This window comes from Bombina bombina, chromosome 1, assembly GCF_027579735.1.
Source record: "Bombina bombina isolate aBomBom1 chromosome 1, aBomBom1.pri, whole genome shotgun sequence".
In the NCBI taxonomy this organism is placed as follows: domain Eukaryota; kingdom Metazoa; phylum Chordata; class Amphibia; order Anura; family Bombinatoridae; genus Bombina; species Bombina bombina.
Genome location: NC_069499.1, coordinates 247,103,397 through 247,123,686, shown reverse-complemented (window position 1 = coordinate 247,123,686; position 20,290 = coordinate 247,103,397). Strand labels below are relative to the sequence as shown.

Here is a 20,290-nt window from a genome sequence, read left to right as displayed (position 1 = left end):
CTAATGGACTCGTGCTGCGGGTGTGGTTTGCAGTGTATACAATTTAAAACGCTATACAGGGTCACAGTGTGGCTCCTTTATACCTCAATAGGATCAAGGGTTAATATCTCCTTCAGGGAGATTATTTAAACAGTTTGTGGATTTATATCTGCTTAATGTGAGAGTTTTTTTTGGCTTGGATCAAACAGGTTTCACTTTTGTTTTTGAAGTGTTGCGCAGCTCATAATAACTTGGTGCCCTTTTTCATAGCAGGGGAAGTCCTGTCTTACGTGACCTTGTACGGTCTCTTTCATTTCCTAAGATCCTGCTGCAGACATCACTCCTGAGGAGAGCATTTTCACTGTTAGCTGTCTGGGTCTAGGAGGTGGTGAGTGCCGAAGTCATTGAGAGTATTAAGGTGCCGTTTTTTTTATATAAAAAAGTTTCTTTTTGATTTTCCTGTGGGTATATACAAAGCTATGGAGGACTCTGATACTACATTGGGTTCCGCTCCGTCTGTACTTATTAATAATTCCTGTTTATAATGTGAGGAGGCTGTGATTTGCCCGCCTGCTCAGTTTCTTTCATGTAATTGGCAAGAGTCCATAAGCTAGTGACATATGGGATATACAATCCAACCAGGAGGGGCAAAGTTTCCCAAACCTCAAAATGCCTATAAATACACCCCTCACCACACACACAATTCAGTTTTACAAACCTTGCCTCCTATGGAGGTGGTGAAGTAAGTTTCTGCTAAGATCTCTACGTTGATATGTGCTTCTCAGCATTTTGAAGCCTGATTCCTCTCAGAGTACAGTGAATGTCAGAGGGATGTGAAGGGAGTATCCCCTATTGAATGCAATTGTTTTCCTCACGGGAGATCTATTTCATAGGTTCTCTGTTATCAGTCGTAAAGATTCATCTCCTACCTCCCTTTTCAGATCGACGATATACTCTCATATTCCATAACCGTTTCAGTATTGGTTTGGCTATCTGCTTTATTTGGATGGGTGTCTTTTGGTAAGTATGTTTTCATTACTTATGGTTTGGCACTTTATGTATTCTTATAAAGTTCTAAATATATGTATTGTACTTATATTTGCCATGATTCAGGTTTTCAGTATATTTCCTTTTGCAGACTGTCATTTTCATATCTGGGAAATGCTTTTTTTAGGAAAAATTAATTTCTTACCTGGGGTATGTTCTTTTTCAATTGACTGTCTTTTAAATTTGCGGGCAGAATAAGGCTCGCGAGGGCGCAAAAAATGCCAAGGTAGATTGCGTCATTCTTGGTGCAAGATTTTTTGGTGCGAAGTTACGTTCAAATTCGTCCTTTCACAAGGTCGCGTTTTCTATGACACGCGTGTGTCATTTACGGATGTTGTTAGCGCCAACATTTTTTTTTTCTGTTTTTTTGTGTGCGTCATACTTGACTTATTTAAACCCCATTCCTATATGCCTCTTGCCCTTTTTTCTCTATCAGATGGCTATGCTGTTTGCATTTTTTTCCCATTCTTGAAACTGCCATATAAGGAAATTGATCATTTTGCTTTATATGTTGTTTTTTTCTCTTACATTTGCAAGATGTCTCAATCTGATTCTGTCTCAGAAATCACTGTTGGAACCCTGCTGCCTGATAACGGTTCTACCAAAGCTAAGTGCATTTGTTGTAAACTTGTGGAGATTATTTCTCCAGCTGTGGTTTGTAATAGTTGTCATGATAAACTTTTACATGCAGAGAATGTATCCATCAGTAGCAGTTCATTACCTGTTGCTGTTTCCTTAACATCTAATGCACAAGATATACCTATAAATTTAAAAGAATTTATTTCTGATTCTATTCAGAAGGCTTTGTCTGCCATCCCGCCTTCTAAAAACATAAAAGGTCTTTTAAAACTTCTCATAAAGTTGATGAAATTTCAAATGACTGGCAACATACTGAATTATCCTCCTTTGATGAGGATCTATCTGGTTCAAAAGATCCTGCCTCAGATATTGACACTGACAAATCTACTTATTTATTTAAAATGGAGTATATTCGTTCTTTGTTAAAAGAAGTGTTGATTACATTTGATATGGAGGAAACTAGTCCTCTTGATATTAAAACTAGTAATGGTTTAAATTCTGTTTATAAACCTCCTGTGGTTATTTCAGAGGTTTTTCCAGTTCCTGATGCTATTTCTGATATGATTTCTAAGGAATGGAATACTTGGTACTTCTTTTATTCCTCCTTCAAGGTTTAAAAAATTTTATCCTTTGCCAGCAGTTACTTTAGAGTTTTGGGAAAAGATCCCCAAAGTTGATGGAGCTATCTCTACTCTTGCTAAACGTACTACTATTCCTATGGAAGATAGTACTTCTTTTAAGGATCCTTTAGATAGGAAACTTGAATCTTATCTAATGAAAGCCTATTTATATTCAGGTCATCTTCTCAGGCCTGCAATTTCTTTGGCTGATGTTGCAGCTGCTTCAACTTTTTGGTTGGAAAATTTAGCGCAACAAGAATTGAATCCTGATTTGTCTAGCATTGTTCGCTTTCTTCAACATGCTAATAATTTTATTTGTGATGCCATTTTTTATATCATCAAGATTGATGTTAAATCTATGTCTTTAGCTATTTTAGCTAGAAGAGCTTTGTGGATTAAATCTTGGAATGCTGACATGTCTTCTAAGTCTAGATTGCTATCTCTTTCTTTCCAAGGTAATACGTTATTTGGTTCTCAGTTGGATTAGATTATTTCAACTGTCACTGGGGGGAAGGGAGTTTTTTGCCTCAGGATAAAAGACCTAAGGGTACAAGGGAGAAGGAACATAAACCTAATCCTTCTCCCAAGGAATCTGTTTCCAATTGGAAGCCTTCTTCAAATTGGAATAAATCCAAGCCATTTAAGAGATCAAAGCCAGCCCCCAAGTCCGCATGAAGGTGCAGCGCTCATTCCAGCTCAGCTGGTAGGGGGCAGATTAAGATTTTTCAAGGATGTTTGGACAAATTCTGTCCAAAATCAATGGATTCAGAATATTGTTTCTCAGGGGTACAGAATAGGATTCAGAGTAAGACCGCCTGTGAGAAGATTTTTTCTGTCATGCATCCCAGCAAAGGCTCAGGCTATCCTGAAGTGTGTTTCAGACCTGGAGTTTTCAGGGGTAATTATGCCAGTTCCGTTTCAGAACAGGGTCTGGGGTTTTATTCAAATCTATTCATTGTTCCAAAGAAAGAAAATTCATTCAGACCAGTTTTGGATCTAAAAAATTTTAATCGTTATGTAAGAGTACCAACTTTCAAGATGGTGACTATAAGGACTATTCTGACTTTTGTTCAGCAAGGACATTATATGTCCACAATAGACTTACAGGATGCATATCTTCATATTCCGATTCATCCAGATCACTATCAGTTCCTGAGATACTCTTTTCTAGACAAGCATTACCAATTTGTCGCTGTTCCTTTTGGCCTAGCGACAGCTCCAAGAATCTTTTGAAAGTTTCTCGGTGCCCTACTCTCTGTAATCAGTGAGCGGGGTATTGCGGTGTTTCCTTATTTGGACGATATCTTGATACTTGCTCAGTCTTTACATTCTGCAGAATCTCACACGAATCAACTAGTGTTGTTTCTTCAAAGAAATGGTTGGAGGATCAATTTACCAAAAAGTTCTTTGACTCCTCAGACAAGGGTCACCTTTTTAGGTTTCCAGATAGATTCAGTGTCCATGACTCTGTCTCTCACAGACAAGAGACATTTAAAATTGGTTGCAGCCTATCGGAAACTGCAGTCTCAGTCATTCCCTTCAGTAGCTATGTGCATGGAAGTTTTAGGTCTCATGACTGCAGCATCGGATGCGATCCCCTTTGCTCGTTTTCATATGAGACCTCTCCAGCTTTGTATGCTGAACCAATGGTGCAGGGATTATACAAGGATATCACAATTAATATCCTTAAATCCCAATGATCGACTATCTCTGACTTGGTGGTTAGATCACCATTGTATAGTTCTAGGGGCCTCTTTGGTTCGTCCAACCTGGACTGTGATCACAACAGATGCAAGTCTTTCAGGTTGGGGAGCTGTTTGGGGATCTCTGACAGCAAAAGGGGCTTGGAGATCTCAAGAGGCGAGATTACCAATAAATATTTTGGAACTCCGTGCGATTTTCAGGGCTCTTCAGTTTTGGCCTCTGTTGAAGAGAAAATCGTTCATTTGTTTTCAGACAGACAATATCACAACTGTGGCATATGTCAATCATCAGGGTGGGACTCACAGTCCCCAATCTATGAAAGAAGTATCCTGGATACTTGCTTGGGCAGAATCCAGCTCCTGTCTAATTTCTGCGGTTCATATCCCAGGTATAGACAATTGGGAAGTGGATTATCTCAGTTGTCACTTTACATCCGGGGGAGTGGTCTCTCCATCCAGATGCGTTTTCTCAGGTTGTTCAGATGTGGGGTCTTCCAGAAATAGATCTGATGGCATCTCATCTAAACAAGAAACTTGCCAGGTACCTGTCCAGGTCCAGGGATCCTCAGCAGTGGATGCGTTGACACTTCCTTGGTGTTATCAACCTGCTTATATTTTCCCGCCTTTAGTTCTTCTTCCTAGAGTGATTTCCAAAATCATCATGGAGCAATCATTTGTGCAGCTGATGGCTCCAGTATGGCCTCACAGGTTTTGGTATGCAGATCTTGTTCGTATGTCCAGTTGCCAACCTTGGCCACTTCCATTAAGGCCAGACCTTCTGTCTCAAGGTCCGTTTTTCCATCAGGATCTCAAATTATTAAATTTGAAGGTATGGAGATTAAACGCTTAGTGCTTAGTCATAGAGGTTTTTCTGACTCTGTGATTAATACTATGTTGCAGGCTCGTAAATCTGTTTCTAGAAAGATTTATTGAGTTTGGAAGACTTACATTTCATGGTGTTCCTCTCATAAATTCTCTTGGCATTCTTTTAGAATTCCTAGAATTTTACAGTTTCTTCAGGATGGTTTGGATAAAGGTTTGTCTGCAAGTTCCTTGAAAGGACAAATCTCTGCTCTTTCTGTTTTATTCCACAGAAAAATTGCTAAACTTCCTGATATTCACTTTTGTTCACAGGCTTTGGTTTGAATCAAGCCTGTCATTAAATCAATCTCTCCTCCTTGGAGTCTTAATATGGTTTTGAAGGCTTTACAGGCTCCTCCATTTGAGCCTATGCATTCTTTGAACATTAAACTACTTTCTTGGAAAGTGTTGTTCCTTTTGGCCATCTCTTATGCTAGAAGAGTTTCTGAATTATCTGCTCTCTTGTGAATCTCCTTTTCTGATTTTTCATCAGGATAAGGCAGTTTTGCGGACTTCATTTAAATTCTTACCTAAGGTTGTGAATTCTAACAACATTAATAGAGAAAGTGTTGTCCCTTCTTTGTGTCCTAATCCTAAGAATTCTTTGGAGAGATCTTTACATTCTTTGGATGTGGTGAGAGCTCTGATTTCAGGAAGACTTCTAGTCTGTTTATCTTTTCCGGTTCCAGGAAAGGTCAGAAGGCTTCTGCTGTTTCTTTGGCATTGTGGTTAAAGCTTTTGATTCTTCAAGTTTATTTGGAGTCGGATCATGTCCCGCCTCAGAGAATTACAGCTCATTCTACTAGATCAGTTTCCACGTCTTGGGCTTTGAAGAATGAAGCTTCAGTTGATCAGATTTGCAAAGCAGCAACTTGGTCTTCTTTGCATACATTTACTAAATTCTACCATTTTGATGTATTTGCATCTTCGGAAGCAGTTTTTGGTAGAAAAGTTCTTCAGACAGCTGTTTCAGTTTGATTCTTCTGCTTATGATTTAAGTTTTTCCTTTCATTTATGAGAATAAACTTATATTTGGGTTGTGGATTAATTTTTTTCAGCGAAATGGCTGTTTTTATTTTATCCCTCCCTCTCTAGTGACTCTTGCGTGGAGTTCCACTTCTTGGGTATTGCTATCCCATACGTCACTAGCTCATGGACTCTTGCCAATTACATGAAAGAAAACATAATTTATGTAAGAACTTACCTAATAAATTCATTTCTTTCATATTGGCAAGAGTCCATGAGGAACACCCTTTTTATGGTGGTTATGATTTTTTTGTATAAAGCACAATTATTTCCAAATTCCTTTGTTGATGCTTTTTACTCCTTTCTTTATCACCCCACTACTTGGCTATTCGTTAAACTGAATTGTGGGTGTGGTGAGGTGTGTATTTATAGGCATTTTAAGGTTTTGTTCCTTTTGGCACTGTTCTAAAGTCTAAGAAGGGGAGACAAGCCTGCTAATACTCATAGCGCTATTAGCCCTTCTAAGCTGTCTGCTTCTCAGCAGAAGCAGACGGCTTATGTGTGTGTGTGTATGTATATACATTGTGTGTATGTATGTATGTATGTATGTATATGTGTATATGTGTGTGTATATATATATATATATATATATATATATATATATATATATATATATATATATATATATATAAAAAAATTCATTAAAATTATGGGGGGGAGATAAAAAACTGAAATTAAAATCCTCCATGTCTCAAAATTAAATCAATGTAAATATTTGCATAGGAAATTAGTACATCTAAACAAGTATCCCCGCTTGCCCCCAGAAATTCTTAATATGCAATGTTTCCAATGCACAAGAGAATTGTGGGTAAGATATGCAAATTAGGTATGCAAATTCTCAGTTTTTTTGCTTCAAAATACTGTTTTAACACAGCGATCCTTTTAAACAGGAATATGACAGCAAACCAGAAATCACTCACTATACAAGCCTGTTTCGTTCTTTTTAGAACTCATCAGTAGGAGATAGATTTCTGATTGCTGCATTGGAAAAGCTATTTTCATGGTTAAACCAAAATTCATTAAAATTATGGGGGGGGGGATAAAAAACTGAAATTAAAATCCTCCATGTCTCAAAATTAAATCAATGTAAATATTTGCATAGGAAATTAGTACATCTAAACAAGTATCCCCGCTTGCTTGTATAGTGAGTGATTTCTGGTTTGCTGTCATATTCCTGTTTAAAAGGATCGCTGTGTTAAAACAGTATTTTGAAGCAAAAAAACTGAGAATTTGCATACCTAATTTGCATATCTTACCCACAATTCTCTTGTGCATTGGAAACATTGCATATTAAGAATTTCTGGGGGCAAGCGGGGATACTTGTTTAGATGTACTAATTTCCTATGCAAATATTTACATTGATTTATATATATATACAAACACTCTGCTAATCCGCATCTCCAGACCATATGAAAAAGAAAAGAGTATATGTCAAATTGTTAAAAGTTGAAAAATAGAGCTTTATTTGGTACAAAAAATGTTAAAAATCAGTTGCATGTAAAAACATGAAAGAAAAAACAAAAGGGAAAATCAGCTACAGTCCTGTAACTGACATAGAGCAACAGCAGCCAAACATGTTTCGGGCCTAATGTCAGCCCTTGTTCACTGGCATGTGTGTGTGTATATATATATATATATATATAACAGAATTTATGCTTACCTGATAAATTACTTTCTCTTGTGGTGTATCCAGTCCACAGATTCATCCTTTACTTGTGGGATATTCTCCTTCCTAACAGGAAGTGGGAAAGAGAGCACACAGCAGAGCTGTTCATATAGCTCCCCCTCTAGCTCCACCCCCCAGTCATTCGACCGAAGGTTAGGAAGAAAAAGGAGAAACCATAGGGTGCAGTGGTGACTGTAGTTTTAAAATAAAAACCACCTTTCTTAAAATGACAGGGCGGGCCGTGGACTGGATACACCACAAGAGAAAGTAATTTATCAGGTAAGCATAAATTCTGTTTTCTCTTGTAAGGTGTATCCAGTCCACGGATTCATCCTTTACTTGTGGGATACCAATACCAAAGCTTTAGGACACGGATGAAGGGAGGGAACAAGACAGGTACCTTAAACGGAAGGCACCACTGCTTGTAAAACCTTTCTCCCAAAAATAGCCTCCGAAGAAGCAAAAGTATCGAATTTGTAAAATTTGGAAAAAGTATGCAGCGAAGACCAAGTAGCTGCCTTACAAATCTGTTCAACAGAAGCCTCATTTTTAAAAGCCCATGTGGAAGCCACTGCTCTGGTAGAATGAGCAGTAATTGTTTCAAGAGGCTGCTGGCCAGCAGTCTCATAGGCCAAACGGATTATGCTTTTCAGCCAAAAGGAAAGAGAGGTAGCGGTCGCTTTCTGACCTCTCCTCTTACCGGAATAGATAACATACAAAGAAGTTGTTTGTCTGAAATCCTTTGTTGCTTGTAAATAGAACTTTAAAGCACGAACCACATCAAGATTGTGTAACAGACGTTCCTCCTTCGATGAAGGATTAGGACACAGAGAAGGAATAACAATTTCCTGGTTAATATTCCTATTAGACACAACCTTAGGAAGAAAACCAGGTTTGGTACGTAAAACTACCTTATCTGCATGGAACACCAGGTAAGGTGAATCACGCTGTAAAGCAGATAACTCTGAAACTCTTCGAGCAGAAGAGATAGCTACCAAAAACAAAACTTTCCAAGATAAAAGCTTAATATCTATGGAATGTAAAGGTTCAAACGGAACCCCTGCAAAACTGAAAGAACCAAATTCAGACTCCATGGCGGAGCCACAGGTCTATAAACAGGCTTGATCCTGACTAAAGCCTGACTAAACGTTTGAACGTCTGGAACCTCTGCCAGACGTTTGTGAAAAAGAATAGACAAAGCAGATATCTGTCCCTTTAAGGAACTAGCTGATAATCCTTTCTCCAATCCATCTTGGAGAAAGGACAAAATCCTGGGAATCCTAACCTTACTCCATGAGTAACCCTTGGATTCGCACCAAAAAAGATATTTTCGCCAAATCTTATGGTAGATTTTCCTGGTGACAGGCTTTCTAGCCTGAATCAGGGTATCAATAACCGACTCGGAGAAACCACGCTTTGATAGAATTAGGCGTTCAATCTCCAAGCTGTTAGACACAGAGAAATTAGATTTGGATGTTTGAAGGGACCCTGTATTAGAAGGTCCTGCCTCATTGGCAGTGTCCATGGTGGCACAGATGACATGTCCGAGAGGGACCCTATTGCTTAGAGCCGGCAAAGAGAATGACTGGGGGGTGGAGCTAGAGGGGGAGCTATATGGACAGCTCTGCTGTGTGCTCTCTTTGCCACTTCCTGTTAGGAAGGAGAATATCCCACAAGTAAAGGATGAATCCGTGGACTGGATACACCTTACAAGAGAAATATGTATAATATACAAAGGTTTATATGTGTGTGTGTGTGTGTGTGTATATATATACATTGTGTGTGTGTATGTATGTGTGTATATGTATGTGTGTATATATATATATATATATATATATATATATATATATTTTATTTATATATATATGTGTGTGTGTATATATATATAAATAAATATGTGTTTGTGTGTGTATGTATCTATATATATATATATATATATATACACACACACAAATACAGGGCTCAAAATTTCCACTAGCCATTGGGTAGTGAAAATTTAATGGTGGCAAGTGAAAGTTTGTGAATGTTGAGTCTGAAGTCTGGTGGCGTGTTGTAAGTAGCAAAGTTGGCACATTGTATTTGCAGAATGTACATTCTTATTGCAGCACAGATAAACACACATTTTGTGCTATGTGCTAAAACTATTATCTAAAGGGATATTATATATCCATAAAAGTGCAAGTCTGTTATTCCTATAGGGCTGAAGGGTCCCCATTAGTGCTTAGGATGTTACTTTTGAGAGGGTTAACTGGGGAGAGAGAGAGAGGGAGATTGCAGAGGAAAAGTGAAAATGGAGAAGGTTGAGTTAAGAGATAATGGATGAAAAAATAGTGAAGAGAAATAAGAAAGGGGGAGAGAAAGAGAAGATATGGCCTGAGAGAGAAGGGAGAGGGTAAAACGAGAGATTGAAGAGAATAAAAATAAAAAACTCTCCATGTCTGCTATGACCTTCCATGACTGTTAGCACTCTCTGCATCCTCTATGTTCAACAACTTCCTTTTTCTATCTAGCTGTTGTCTTCCCCAGAACTGCTAGTTGATATTTCAACTGCTATGAACTCATTCTTGTGAATGTATTACTGTATGTAGCATTATTTTATTTGTTATGATATAAAATAAACACAAAATTACAAAATGTTTCACAATGGCTTAACATATGCAAAGAGGGGGTGAAGTAGTGAGTGTAGTGTGGGTGGGGTTAGAAGTGCAGAGTAACATTTTGTCCTGGCTAGATAGAGCCCTGTGTGTGTTTGTGCATGTGTGTGTGTGTATGTGTGTGTGTGTATGTATATGTGTGTGTGTGTGTGTGTATATATATATATATATATATATATATATATATATATACAGTTATACAGTATATATATGTATATATATATATATATATATATATATATATATATATATATATATATATAGCAGCATTTTGTCCAATACAAGGTGGAAACACATAAACATATCACATTTTTATGCTATTGCACGTTTATTGCATATTTTTTTCTTTCAGAGCATGTGAACTATGTTTACAAATATTATGAATATAATGAATGATTATATGTAACCAACCCTAAAATGTGCAACATCTTTAAACATCTGCCAATATATGAGGGCAAGATTAGTATGCCTGCATTAGTGTACAGATCTATAAGACACACATACAAAATCTCACCAAACTGCATCCTCAATAAGCACGCATTTACTGCTTGAAGGGCAATATTACGGTTTTTCAAAATGCTGCAAATTACCTAAACCAGCTGTTTGATTTACAGCATTTTGAAAACCCAGTTTAGAGAGTTTTTTATTTTGTTCTCTCGAGGGAGTGTGGGACGAACATAGACGTAGAAGCAGCAGTTGTAAAAGATCCACACTCTATTTGTTGTGCCTGTGATATGCTGATTAACCACAATATGCAAGGAATCTGAATAATGTATTTAATGAGCCAATTGGAAAAACACATCTTAACAGATTTTCCCTATAAATATTAATTTCACTGAATTAACTTAAAGCTCCACTATGGCATCTACCTGTTTATTTACATGGAAAACCACCTAATATATATCTTTTTCAAAATATTCCAGTTTTATTATGGGGGGGGAAACATATTTAGTCTCTCAAGGCATTTTATAGGGGAAAGCTAATATCAGGATCTCTATAAAATTACAAATGGCAATACATTATGGAGGTTTAACACTGCCAAACGTTGGACTGTATAATTTAGCTTGTAAGTAAAATTATAATTGATTGGCTAACAGAAAGTAGTTGTACACTATTCAAGATTAAAAATAGCATGATTACCCCCTACAAATTAAAAACATTAATACATTTAAAACTATATGATATTTCAGACCTCATTCAAAAAAGAAACAAGATTAAGAATGGTCTCCATATCTTACTATGGGCCAGATTACAAGTAGCACGCTATTTAGCACGTTCACTTACGCGGAAACGCCGCCAGAAGTAAACTTTTAACTTACGTGGGTTAGCACGCATATTACACGTTGAAAGTAAAATGTTTGCACGAAAGCCGACGCATGCTATCTTCTCCCCACAGACTTTAACAGAGAAGGCAAACTGTAAAACACTCAACACATATCGCTTGCACACTAACTCAACAGGAGTTAATTAAACCTACTGCACTAACCATTCCAATGTTCTTCACATAAAAGAAAATGTTCTATTTATTTTTAAATATAGTGTGTGTATGTGAGTTTTCAAATGGAAAAAAGTGTAGATCCAGGCGTAATCCTTAAAATAAATTCTTTCTTTCGTCAGAAAGTTTAACAAAAAATGGTGCTCGGTATTGCGAGTTTCGGCAATACAAATGCGCCATAATCATAGACCATTATATATATATATATTTATAAATGTCTGTTTTAAAATGCATATAACATTTCTTCTATGTGAAGAACATTGGAATGTAAAATATTTTCAGTACATACACACTAAAACACATTATTAAAGAGACAGTCTAAACCTTAGTCATCTTAAAGTCTTACCTTAGATTAAGCTGTAAATATCCTCCTGCACCCTTTTCTATATCATGAATCAGGAACATAAAAAAAAAAAAGTTATATTTAAAAAGACTATTGTTTCTGGCCACATGGCCAGTAATGGCTGACAAACCCCGCCCACTCATGATGTCACAGTCTGAGCTGTATATGGCAAATTCAGTTTGTGCTTTTGTTTACTTTCAACTTGTAATACATGTGCAGGTTAATGCGGGTGTGATAATTTAATATTGCACGCTACCATAAGTGCGCCACTTGTAATTTATCTTTATAATGGGAAATCCAGATTTTACAGATCGCCTGCCTTCTAAAATCTTTAAAATTGGTTATAGGTGTGAATTGACATATGTATATTAAATGATAAATGTAGTTGTTAACTATTGAATCTTTTGTGAATATTAAAAGGAAATATAGATGTTTAAATAACAACTTTTATGATTACTTGCAATTGAGAAGTTATTGTAATAAATTGGTTAGTATACGTAAGTGTAATTAGAATAGGGAATCATTTATGGAAGGAAATTAATAAATCTCTTTTATATAATAGTTTAATTTGCAATAGAAATGTTGGCCTACTAGAACAACTGACCCAGAAATTGAACTACACTTTGCACTAGCAGATATTAGGAATTATTTCTTTAAATGTCAAAAAATTGTAGAGATTCTAGTTAAAGATTCTATTTTTTTATTGGGTGAAAAAAACCTAACAAATAGAATTGAAATATCTTTAGTGATATTTGTTTGTTTTTTTATTTAAAAGTGAAGAATATGGTAAAAAAAAATATTAAAATATAAGTTTTATTCATTACAATTAATCTAATTTTAGAATGAAGGAAAATTAAAATGGAGCCTAAGCTAAACGATTTTTTAAATTTGGTTTATTCCCAAAAAGTTCAATTCAGAGTATAGAAATAAATATTTTTTTATTATTTTTTTAATTTATTTTCAGAAATAGGAATTTTATATTGGGAATCACCATCAATTAGTAGAAATGCAAATACTGTAACTCTGAGAAATCGGAATAGCTGATTAAAATCTAGGCTGGGAGGTTTTGTGTCTTGATGTTTGAGAGAGAGAGCGGGGTGAGACTAGGAATTAGCTATTTGAATCGGGCTGGTATATGATTTAATATTAAGGTAACTTGACATACCCTTTATTGTAAGCTCTGTCAAAGCGTAATTGACTGTTTGCTGTATTATCTGTTAAAGGAACAGTCTAGTCCAGAATTGTTATTGTTTAAAAAGATAGATTATCCCTTTATTACCCATTCCCCAGTTTTGCATAACCAACATGGTTATATTAATATACTTTTTACCTCTGTGATTACCTAGGTTTACCTTTCAACAAAGAATACCAAGAGAACATAGCAAAATTTGATGATAAAAGTACATTGAAAAGTTGTTTAAAATTGCATGCCCTTTCTGAATCATGAAACTTTAATTTTGACTAGACTGTCCTTTTAAGACAGATTCATTTTAATATCAAAGGTTAATACTTATGAGGCTCTAAAGTTGCATCATTTTGATTAGAAGAAATATATATATGACATGTAATAAGTAGCAACAGATATTGTTACTTTATTGTTTGAACGGATAGATAACGCCTTTACTACCCATTCCCCAGCTTTGCACAACCAACATGGTTATATTAATACACTTTATAACCTTTAAACCTCTAAACTTCTGTCTGTTTCACTAAAGACAGCCCCATGATTACATGCTTTTTCTCTTGCAAGGTGTATCCAGTCCACAGATTCATCCTTTACTTGTGGGATATTCTCATTCCCTACAGGAAGTGGCAAAGAGAGCACACAGCAGAACTGTCCATATAGCTCCACCCCCCCAGTCATTCTCTTTGCCGGCTCTAAGCACTAGGGTCTCTCTCGGGAGGGTAAAGTGAATGTGGTGTTAGAATTGTAGTTTTATTATCTTCAATCAAAAGTTTGTTATTTTAAATGGTACCGGTTTGTACTATTTCTCTAGCAGAAAAGTGATGAAGATTTCTGCTGAGAGGAAAGTGATTTTAGCATGTTGTAACTAAAATCCACTGCTGTTCCCACACAGGACTGAGGAGTACCAGAAAACTTCAGTTGGGGGGAACAGTTTGCAGGGTGATCTGCAATAAGGTATGTTCAGTCATTTATTTCTAGACAAGACTGAGATAATGCTAGAAGAGACTGACAATATCCCCATGAGGGGGGGGGGGGGTAAGCTATATTCACAGACTTAGTAAGGAATTGAATGCTTACATAATAGGGCTAATATACTGGTTGACACTAATGCAGGGCAATCGATTGTATAGCTAAGGAAAAATCGTTTTGCAAGACACTTTGAAAGCCCTTTTGGGTTCTTTCTGGGGTTATTACCCACATGGCTGTTTTTTAGTCACTTAAGGAGTGATTTAGTAGGCCTCACAGCTCCGGAGTAGAGTGGGAGGGGCCTAATTTCGCGCCTCAGATGTGCACTTAGAATTGCAGAGAAGTTCATGCTGCTTCACATGGAGGGTCCTGCTGCTGTTTGAGGGCCTTAAAGAAGCTATATTCCCCCAAATCTGATCCCTAAGGGCAGGTAGGGCCACAGCAAGGCTGTGGCAAGGTGCTGTAGTAATCTTAACCAGGTGTTGGCTTTAGGCTGCTCCGGTTTGGGCATTAAGGGGTTAATCGTTCAGCAACTTGTGGTGCAATCTTATTAAGGCTTTAGGTACATACTGTGAAAATTTCAAAAGGATTGCTGCATTTTTCACTGTTTTGTAAAATTGTGTGCTCTTTTTATCTCTTAAAGGCACAGTAACGTTTTTTCAAATTGTGTTTTTTATTTGATTAAAGTGATTTCCAAGCCTGTTTGTGTATACTACTAGTCTGTTAAACATGTCTGACACTAAGGAAAATCCTTGTTCAATGTGTTTAGAAGCCATGGTGGAACCCCCTCTTAGAATGTGTCCCACTTGTACTGATATGTCTATACACTTTAAAGATCATATTGTTGCACTTAAGAATGTGGGCCAAGATGATTCTCAGACTGAAGGTAACGAGGGTAGCCCGTCTGCCTCTCCCCAAGTGTCACAACCAGTTACGCGCAAGCGACGCCTAGTACCTCTAGTGCGTCTAACCCTTTTACATTACAAGACTTAGCGGCAGTCATGGATAATTCTCTTACAGCCTTCTTATCTAAACTGCCCGTGTTACCTGCAAAGCGTGATAGCTCCGTTTTAAGAACAGATTATGAGCATTCTGACGCTTTTGTAGCCGTATCCGATATACCCTCACAACGCTCTGAGTTGGGAGCGAGGGATTTGATGTCTGAGGGAGAAGTCTCTGATTCAGGAAGGGTTCCTCCTCAGACAGATTCAGATACATTGGCTTTTCATTTTAAACTAGAACACCTCTGCGTTTTGCTTAGGGAGGTATTAGCTACTCTGGATGACTGCGACCCTTTGGTGATCCCAGAGAAATTGTGTAAAATGGACAAGTACCTAGAGGTCCCTGTTTACACGGATGCGTTTCTGGTCCCTTAGAGGATTGCGGATATCGTTACTAGGGAGTGGGATAGACCAGGTGTTCCCTTTGTTCCCCCTCCTGTTTTTAAGAAAATGTTCCCCATATCTGACCCTGTGCGGGACTCGTGGCAGACGGTCCCTAAGGTGGAGGGGGCTGTTTCTTCACTTGCTAAACGCACAACCATACCAATTGAAGACAGTTGTGCTTTCAAAGACCCTATGGATAAGAAGTTAGAGGGTTTACTTAAGAAAATTTTTGTTCAACAAGGTTTTCTTCTCCAGCCTATTGCCTGCATTATTCATGTAACTACTGCAGCCTCTTTCTGGTTTGAGGCGCTGGAAGACCCGCTCCAGACGGAGACCTCATACGAGGAAATTATGGATAGAATTAAGGCTCTAAAGCTAGCTAATTCTTTTATCACTGACGCCGCATTCCAAATAGCTAAGTTAGCAGCAAAAAATTCAGGTTTCGCCATTTTGGCGCGCAGGACGCTATGGCTAAAGTCCTGGTCGGCCATGTGTCGTCTAAATCCAAGCTTTTGAACATCCCTTTCAAAGGAAAGACCCTCTTCGGGCCTGTATTGAAAGAGATTATTTCAGAAATCACTGGGGGAAAAGGCCATGCTCTCCCTCAGGACAAGTCCTTTAAAACAAAGAACAAAGCTAATTTTCGTTCCTTTCGTAATTTCAGGAACGGCCCCGCTTCATCCTCTCCGGCTGCAAAGCAAGAGGGTAACGCTTCACAGCCCAAGGCAACTTGGAAACCTTACCAGGGCTGGAATAAGGGGAAACAGGCCAAAAAGCCTGCAGCTGCCACCAAGACAGCATGAAGGGGTAGCCCCCAATCCGGGACTGGATCTAGTAGGGGGCAGACTCTCTCTCTTCGCTCAGGTCTGGGCAAGAGATGTACACGATCCTTGGGCGTTAGATATTGTATCCCAGGGATATCTTCTGGAATTCAAGGGTTCTCCTCCAAGGGGGAGGTTCCACATTTCTCGTCTGGCTACAGATCAGACAAAGAAAGAGGCGTTTTTTACGCTGTGTAGAAGATCTACATACAATGGGAGTGATCCAACCAGTTCCAATCGTGGAACAAGGGCTGGGTTTTTACTCAAACCTGTTTGTGGTTCCCAAAAAAGAGGGAACTTTCAGACCCATCCTGGATCTAAAAATTCTAAACAGTCCCATCATTCAAAATGGAGACCATTCGAACAATCTTACCAATGATCCAGGAAGGTCAATATATGACTACCGTGGATTTAAAGGATGCATACCTACACATTCCTATCCACAAAGATCATCACCAGTTTCTCAGGTTCGCCTTTCTGGACAAGCATTACCAGTTTGTGGCTCTTCCTTTTGGCTTAGCCACTGCTCCCAGAATTTTCACAAAGGTGCTAGGGTCCCTAGCAGTGGCGCCTTACATAGACGACATTTTAATTCAGGCGCCGTCTTTCCAAAGAGCCAAGTCTCACACAGAGATTGTACTGGCCTTTCTGAGGTCTCATGGGTGGAAGGTGAACATCAAAAAGAGTTCTCTTTCCCCTCTCACAATGGTTCCCTTCCTAGGGACTCTAATAGACTCGGTAGAAATGAAAAATTTTCTGACGGAGGTCAGAAAATTAAAACTCTTAAATACTTGCCGAGTTCTTCATTCCACTCCCCGGCCATCTGTGGCTCAGTGCATGGAGACAATCGGATTAATGGTAGCGGCAATGGACATAGTCCCTTTTGCTCGGATACACCTCAGACCACTGCAACTATGCATGCTCAAACAGTGGAATGGGGATTATGCAGATTTGTCTCCTCAAATTCAGTTGGACCAGGAGACCAGAGATTCTCTTCTCTGGTGGTTGTCTCAGGACCACCTGTCTCAGGGAATATGTTTCCGCAGGCCAGAGTGGGTCATTGTAACGACCGAGGCCAGTCTGTTAGGCTGGGGTGCGGTCTGGGACTCCCTGAAAGCTCAGGGCTTATGGTCTCGGGAAGAAACACTTCTCCCGATAAACATTCTGGAACTGAGGGCGATATTCAACGCTCTTCAGGCATGGCCTCAACTAGCTGCGGCCAAATTCATCAGATTTCAGTCGGACAACATCACGACTGTAGCTTACGTCAATCATCAGAGGGGAACAAAGAGTTCCCTAGCGATGACGGAAGTAACCAAAATAATCAGGTGGGCGGAGGATCACTCCTGCCATCTCTCAGCAATTCACATCCCAGGAGTAGACAACTGGGAGGCGGATTTTCTAAGTCGTCAGACTTTTCACCCGGGGGAGTGGGAACTCCACCCCAAGGTATTTGCCCAGCTGACTCAGCTATGGTGGGGCATTCCAGAATTGGAACTGATGGTGTCCCGTCAGAACGCCAAACTTCCTCTCTACGGGTCCAGGTCCCGGGACCCCAAGGCGGTATTGATAGATGCTCTAGCAGCGCCTTGGTCCTTCAATCTGGCTTATGTTTTTCCACCGTTTCCTCTCCTCCCACGTCTGGTAGCCAGAATCAAGCAGGAGAAGGCTTCAGTGATTCTGATAGCGCCTGCGTGTCCACGCAGGACTTGGTATGCAGACCTAGTGGACATGTCATCTGTCCCACCATGGAGACTGCCAATGAGGCAGGATCTTCTAATACAGGGTCCGTTCAAGCATCCAGTTTCTCTAGTTTCTCTACGTCTGACTGCTTGGAGATTGAACGCTTAGTTCTATCAAAGCGTGGGTTCTCTGAGTCAGTTATAGATACTCTGATTCAGGCTAGAAAGCCTGTCACCAGGAAAATCTACCATAAGATATGGCGGAAATATCTTTGTTGGTGTGAATCCAAGGGTTACTCATGGAGTAAGATTAGGATTCCCAGGATATTGTCCTTTCTACAAGAAGGATTGGAGAAAGGATTGTCAGCTAGTTCCTTAAAGGGACAAATATCTGCTTTGTCTATCCTGTTACACAAGCGTCTGGCAGAGGTACCAGACGTTCAAGCGTTTGCTCAGGCTTTAGTCAGAATCAAGCCTGTTTATAAACCTGTGGCTCCGCCATGGAGTTTGAATCTAGTTCTTTCAGTTATTCAAGGGGTTCCATTTGAACCTTTACATTCCATAGACATTAAATTGTTATCTTGGAAAGTTTTGTTTTTAGTAGCTATCTCTTCTGCTCGAAGAGTTTCAGAATGATCTGCCTTACAGTGTGATTCACCTTACCTGGTGTTCCACGCAGATAAGGTAGTTTTGCGTACCAAGCCTGGTTTTCTTCCTAAAGTTGTTTCTAACAAGAATATTAACCAGGAAATAGTTGTTCCTTCTCTGTGTTTTAATCCATCTTCGAAGAAGGAACGTTACACAATCTTGATGTAGTTCGTGCTTTAAAGTTCTATTTACAGGCAACTAAGGATTTCAGACAAACATCTTCCTTGTTTATCTATTCTGGTAAGAGGAGAGGTCAGAAAGCGACTGCTACCTCTTTCCTTTTGGCTGAAAAGCATCATCCGTTTGGCCTATGAGACTGCTGGCCCGCAGCCTCCTGAAACAATTACTTCTCATTCTACCAGAGCAGTGGCTTCTACATGGGCTTTCAAAAATGAGGCTTCTGTTGAACAGATTTGTAAGGCAGCGACTTGGTCTTCACTGCATACTTTTGCCAAATTTTACAAATTCGATACTTTTGCTTCTTCAGAGGCTATTTTTGGGGGAGAGGTTTTGCAAGCAGTGGTGCCTTCCGTTTAAGGTACCTGTCTTGTTCCCTCCCTTCATCCGTGTCCTAAAGCTTTGGTATTGGTATCCCACAAGTAAAGGATGAATCCGTGGACTGGATACACCTTGCAAGAGAAAACAGAATTTATTCTTAGCTGATAAATTACTTTCTCTTGCGGTGTATCCAGTCTACGGCCCGCCCTGGCATTTTAAGTCAGGTAAAACATTTTTTGTTTAAACTACAGTTACCACTGCACCCTATGGTTTCTCCTTTTTCTTCCTAACCTTCGGTCGAATGACTGGGGGGTGGAGCTAGAGGGGGAGCTATATGGACAGCTCTGCTGTGTGCTCTCTTTGCCACTTCCTGTAGGGAATGAGAATATCCCACAAGTAAAGGATGAATCCGTGGACTGGATACACCGCAAGAGAAAGTAATTTATCAGGTAAGCATAAATTCTGTTTTTTATTAGCTTTTCACAACAGGGGAGTGCTAGTTCATGTGAGCCATATAGCTAACATTGTGCTCGCGCCCAAGGGTTTTAACAACACAGCGCACTTGGCTTAAATGCAGATTAATAGATTATAAACTAAAAGTCATGTGATCAGGGGGTAGTCTGCAGAGGCTTAGATACAAGGTAATCACAGAGGTAAAAAGTATATTAATAGAACAGTGTTGGTTATGCAAAACTGGGGAATGGGTTATAAAGGGATTATCTTTTTAAATAATAAAAAAATTTGAGTTGACTGTCCCGTTTAATTATGTTGTTGTTTTTTTCTCTTCTCTATGACAATCAAGTTGTTATATAGAGTTATTATTAAATAGTTCAGTTGATTTAATTTCTTACTTTTGTATTATATTTAATTTAAATTTTCAATAAAAATATATTAAAAAGAGGCCCCGCTATATCCCTACAGTCTCTAGACTTCATCAACAAAACTAGACACAAGTAGTAAACCATCTGAAAATAAGTATGCACGTGTTTTTTGTACTTCATTACATGATTTAAGTACAACCTTTTATTATTATTTCCAGCCTGTACTTCTTGACAGCAGCAGTATTCTTCCAGACAGGATTCTCCTCATGGACACATTTTTTCAGATTCTCATCTACCATGGTGAGGTGAG

The 20,290-nt window shown here is 38.7% G+C and overlaps 1 protein-coding gene across 1 annotated transcript in view; it reads left to right on the top strand.

Moving 5' to 3' along the window:
- Window positions 1-20,290, top strand: part of SEC23A (SEC23 homolog A, COPII coat complex component) — a 480,777-nt gene that overhangs the window by 425,750 nt on the left and 34,737 nt on the right. The window contains exon 17 of the mRNA XM_053697910.1: window positions 20,199-20,285. Within this exon, the coding sequence (XP_053553885.1) occupies window positions 20,199-20,285 (87 nt within the window). The remainder of the gene's footprint in view (window positions 1-20,198; window positions 20,286-20,290) is intronic.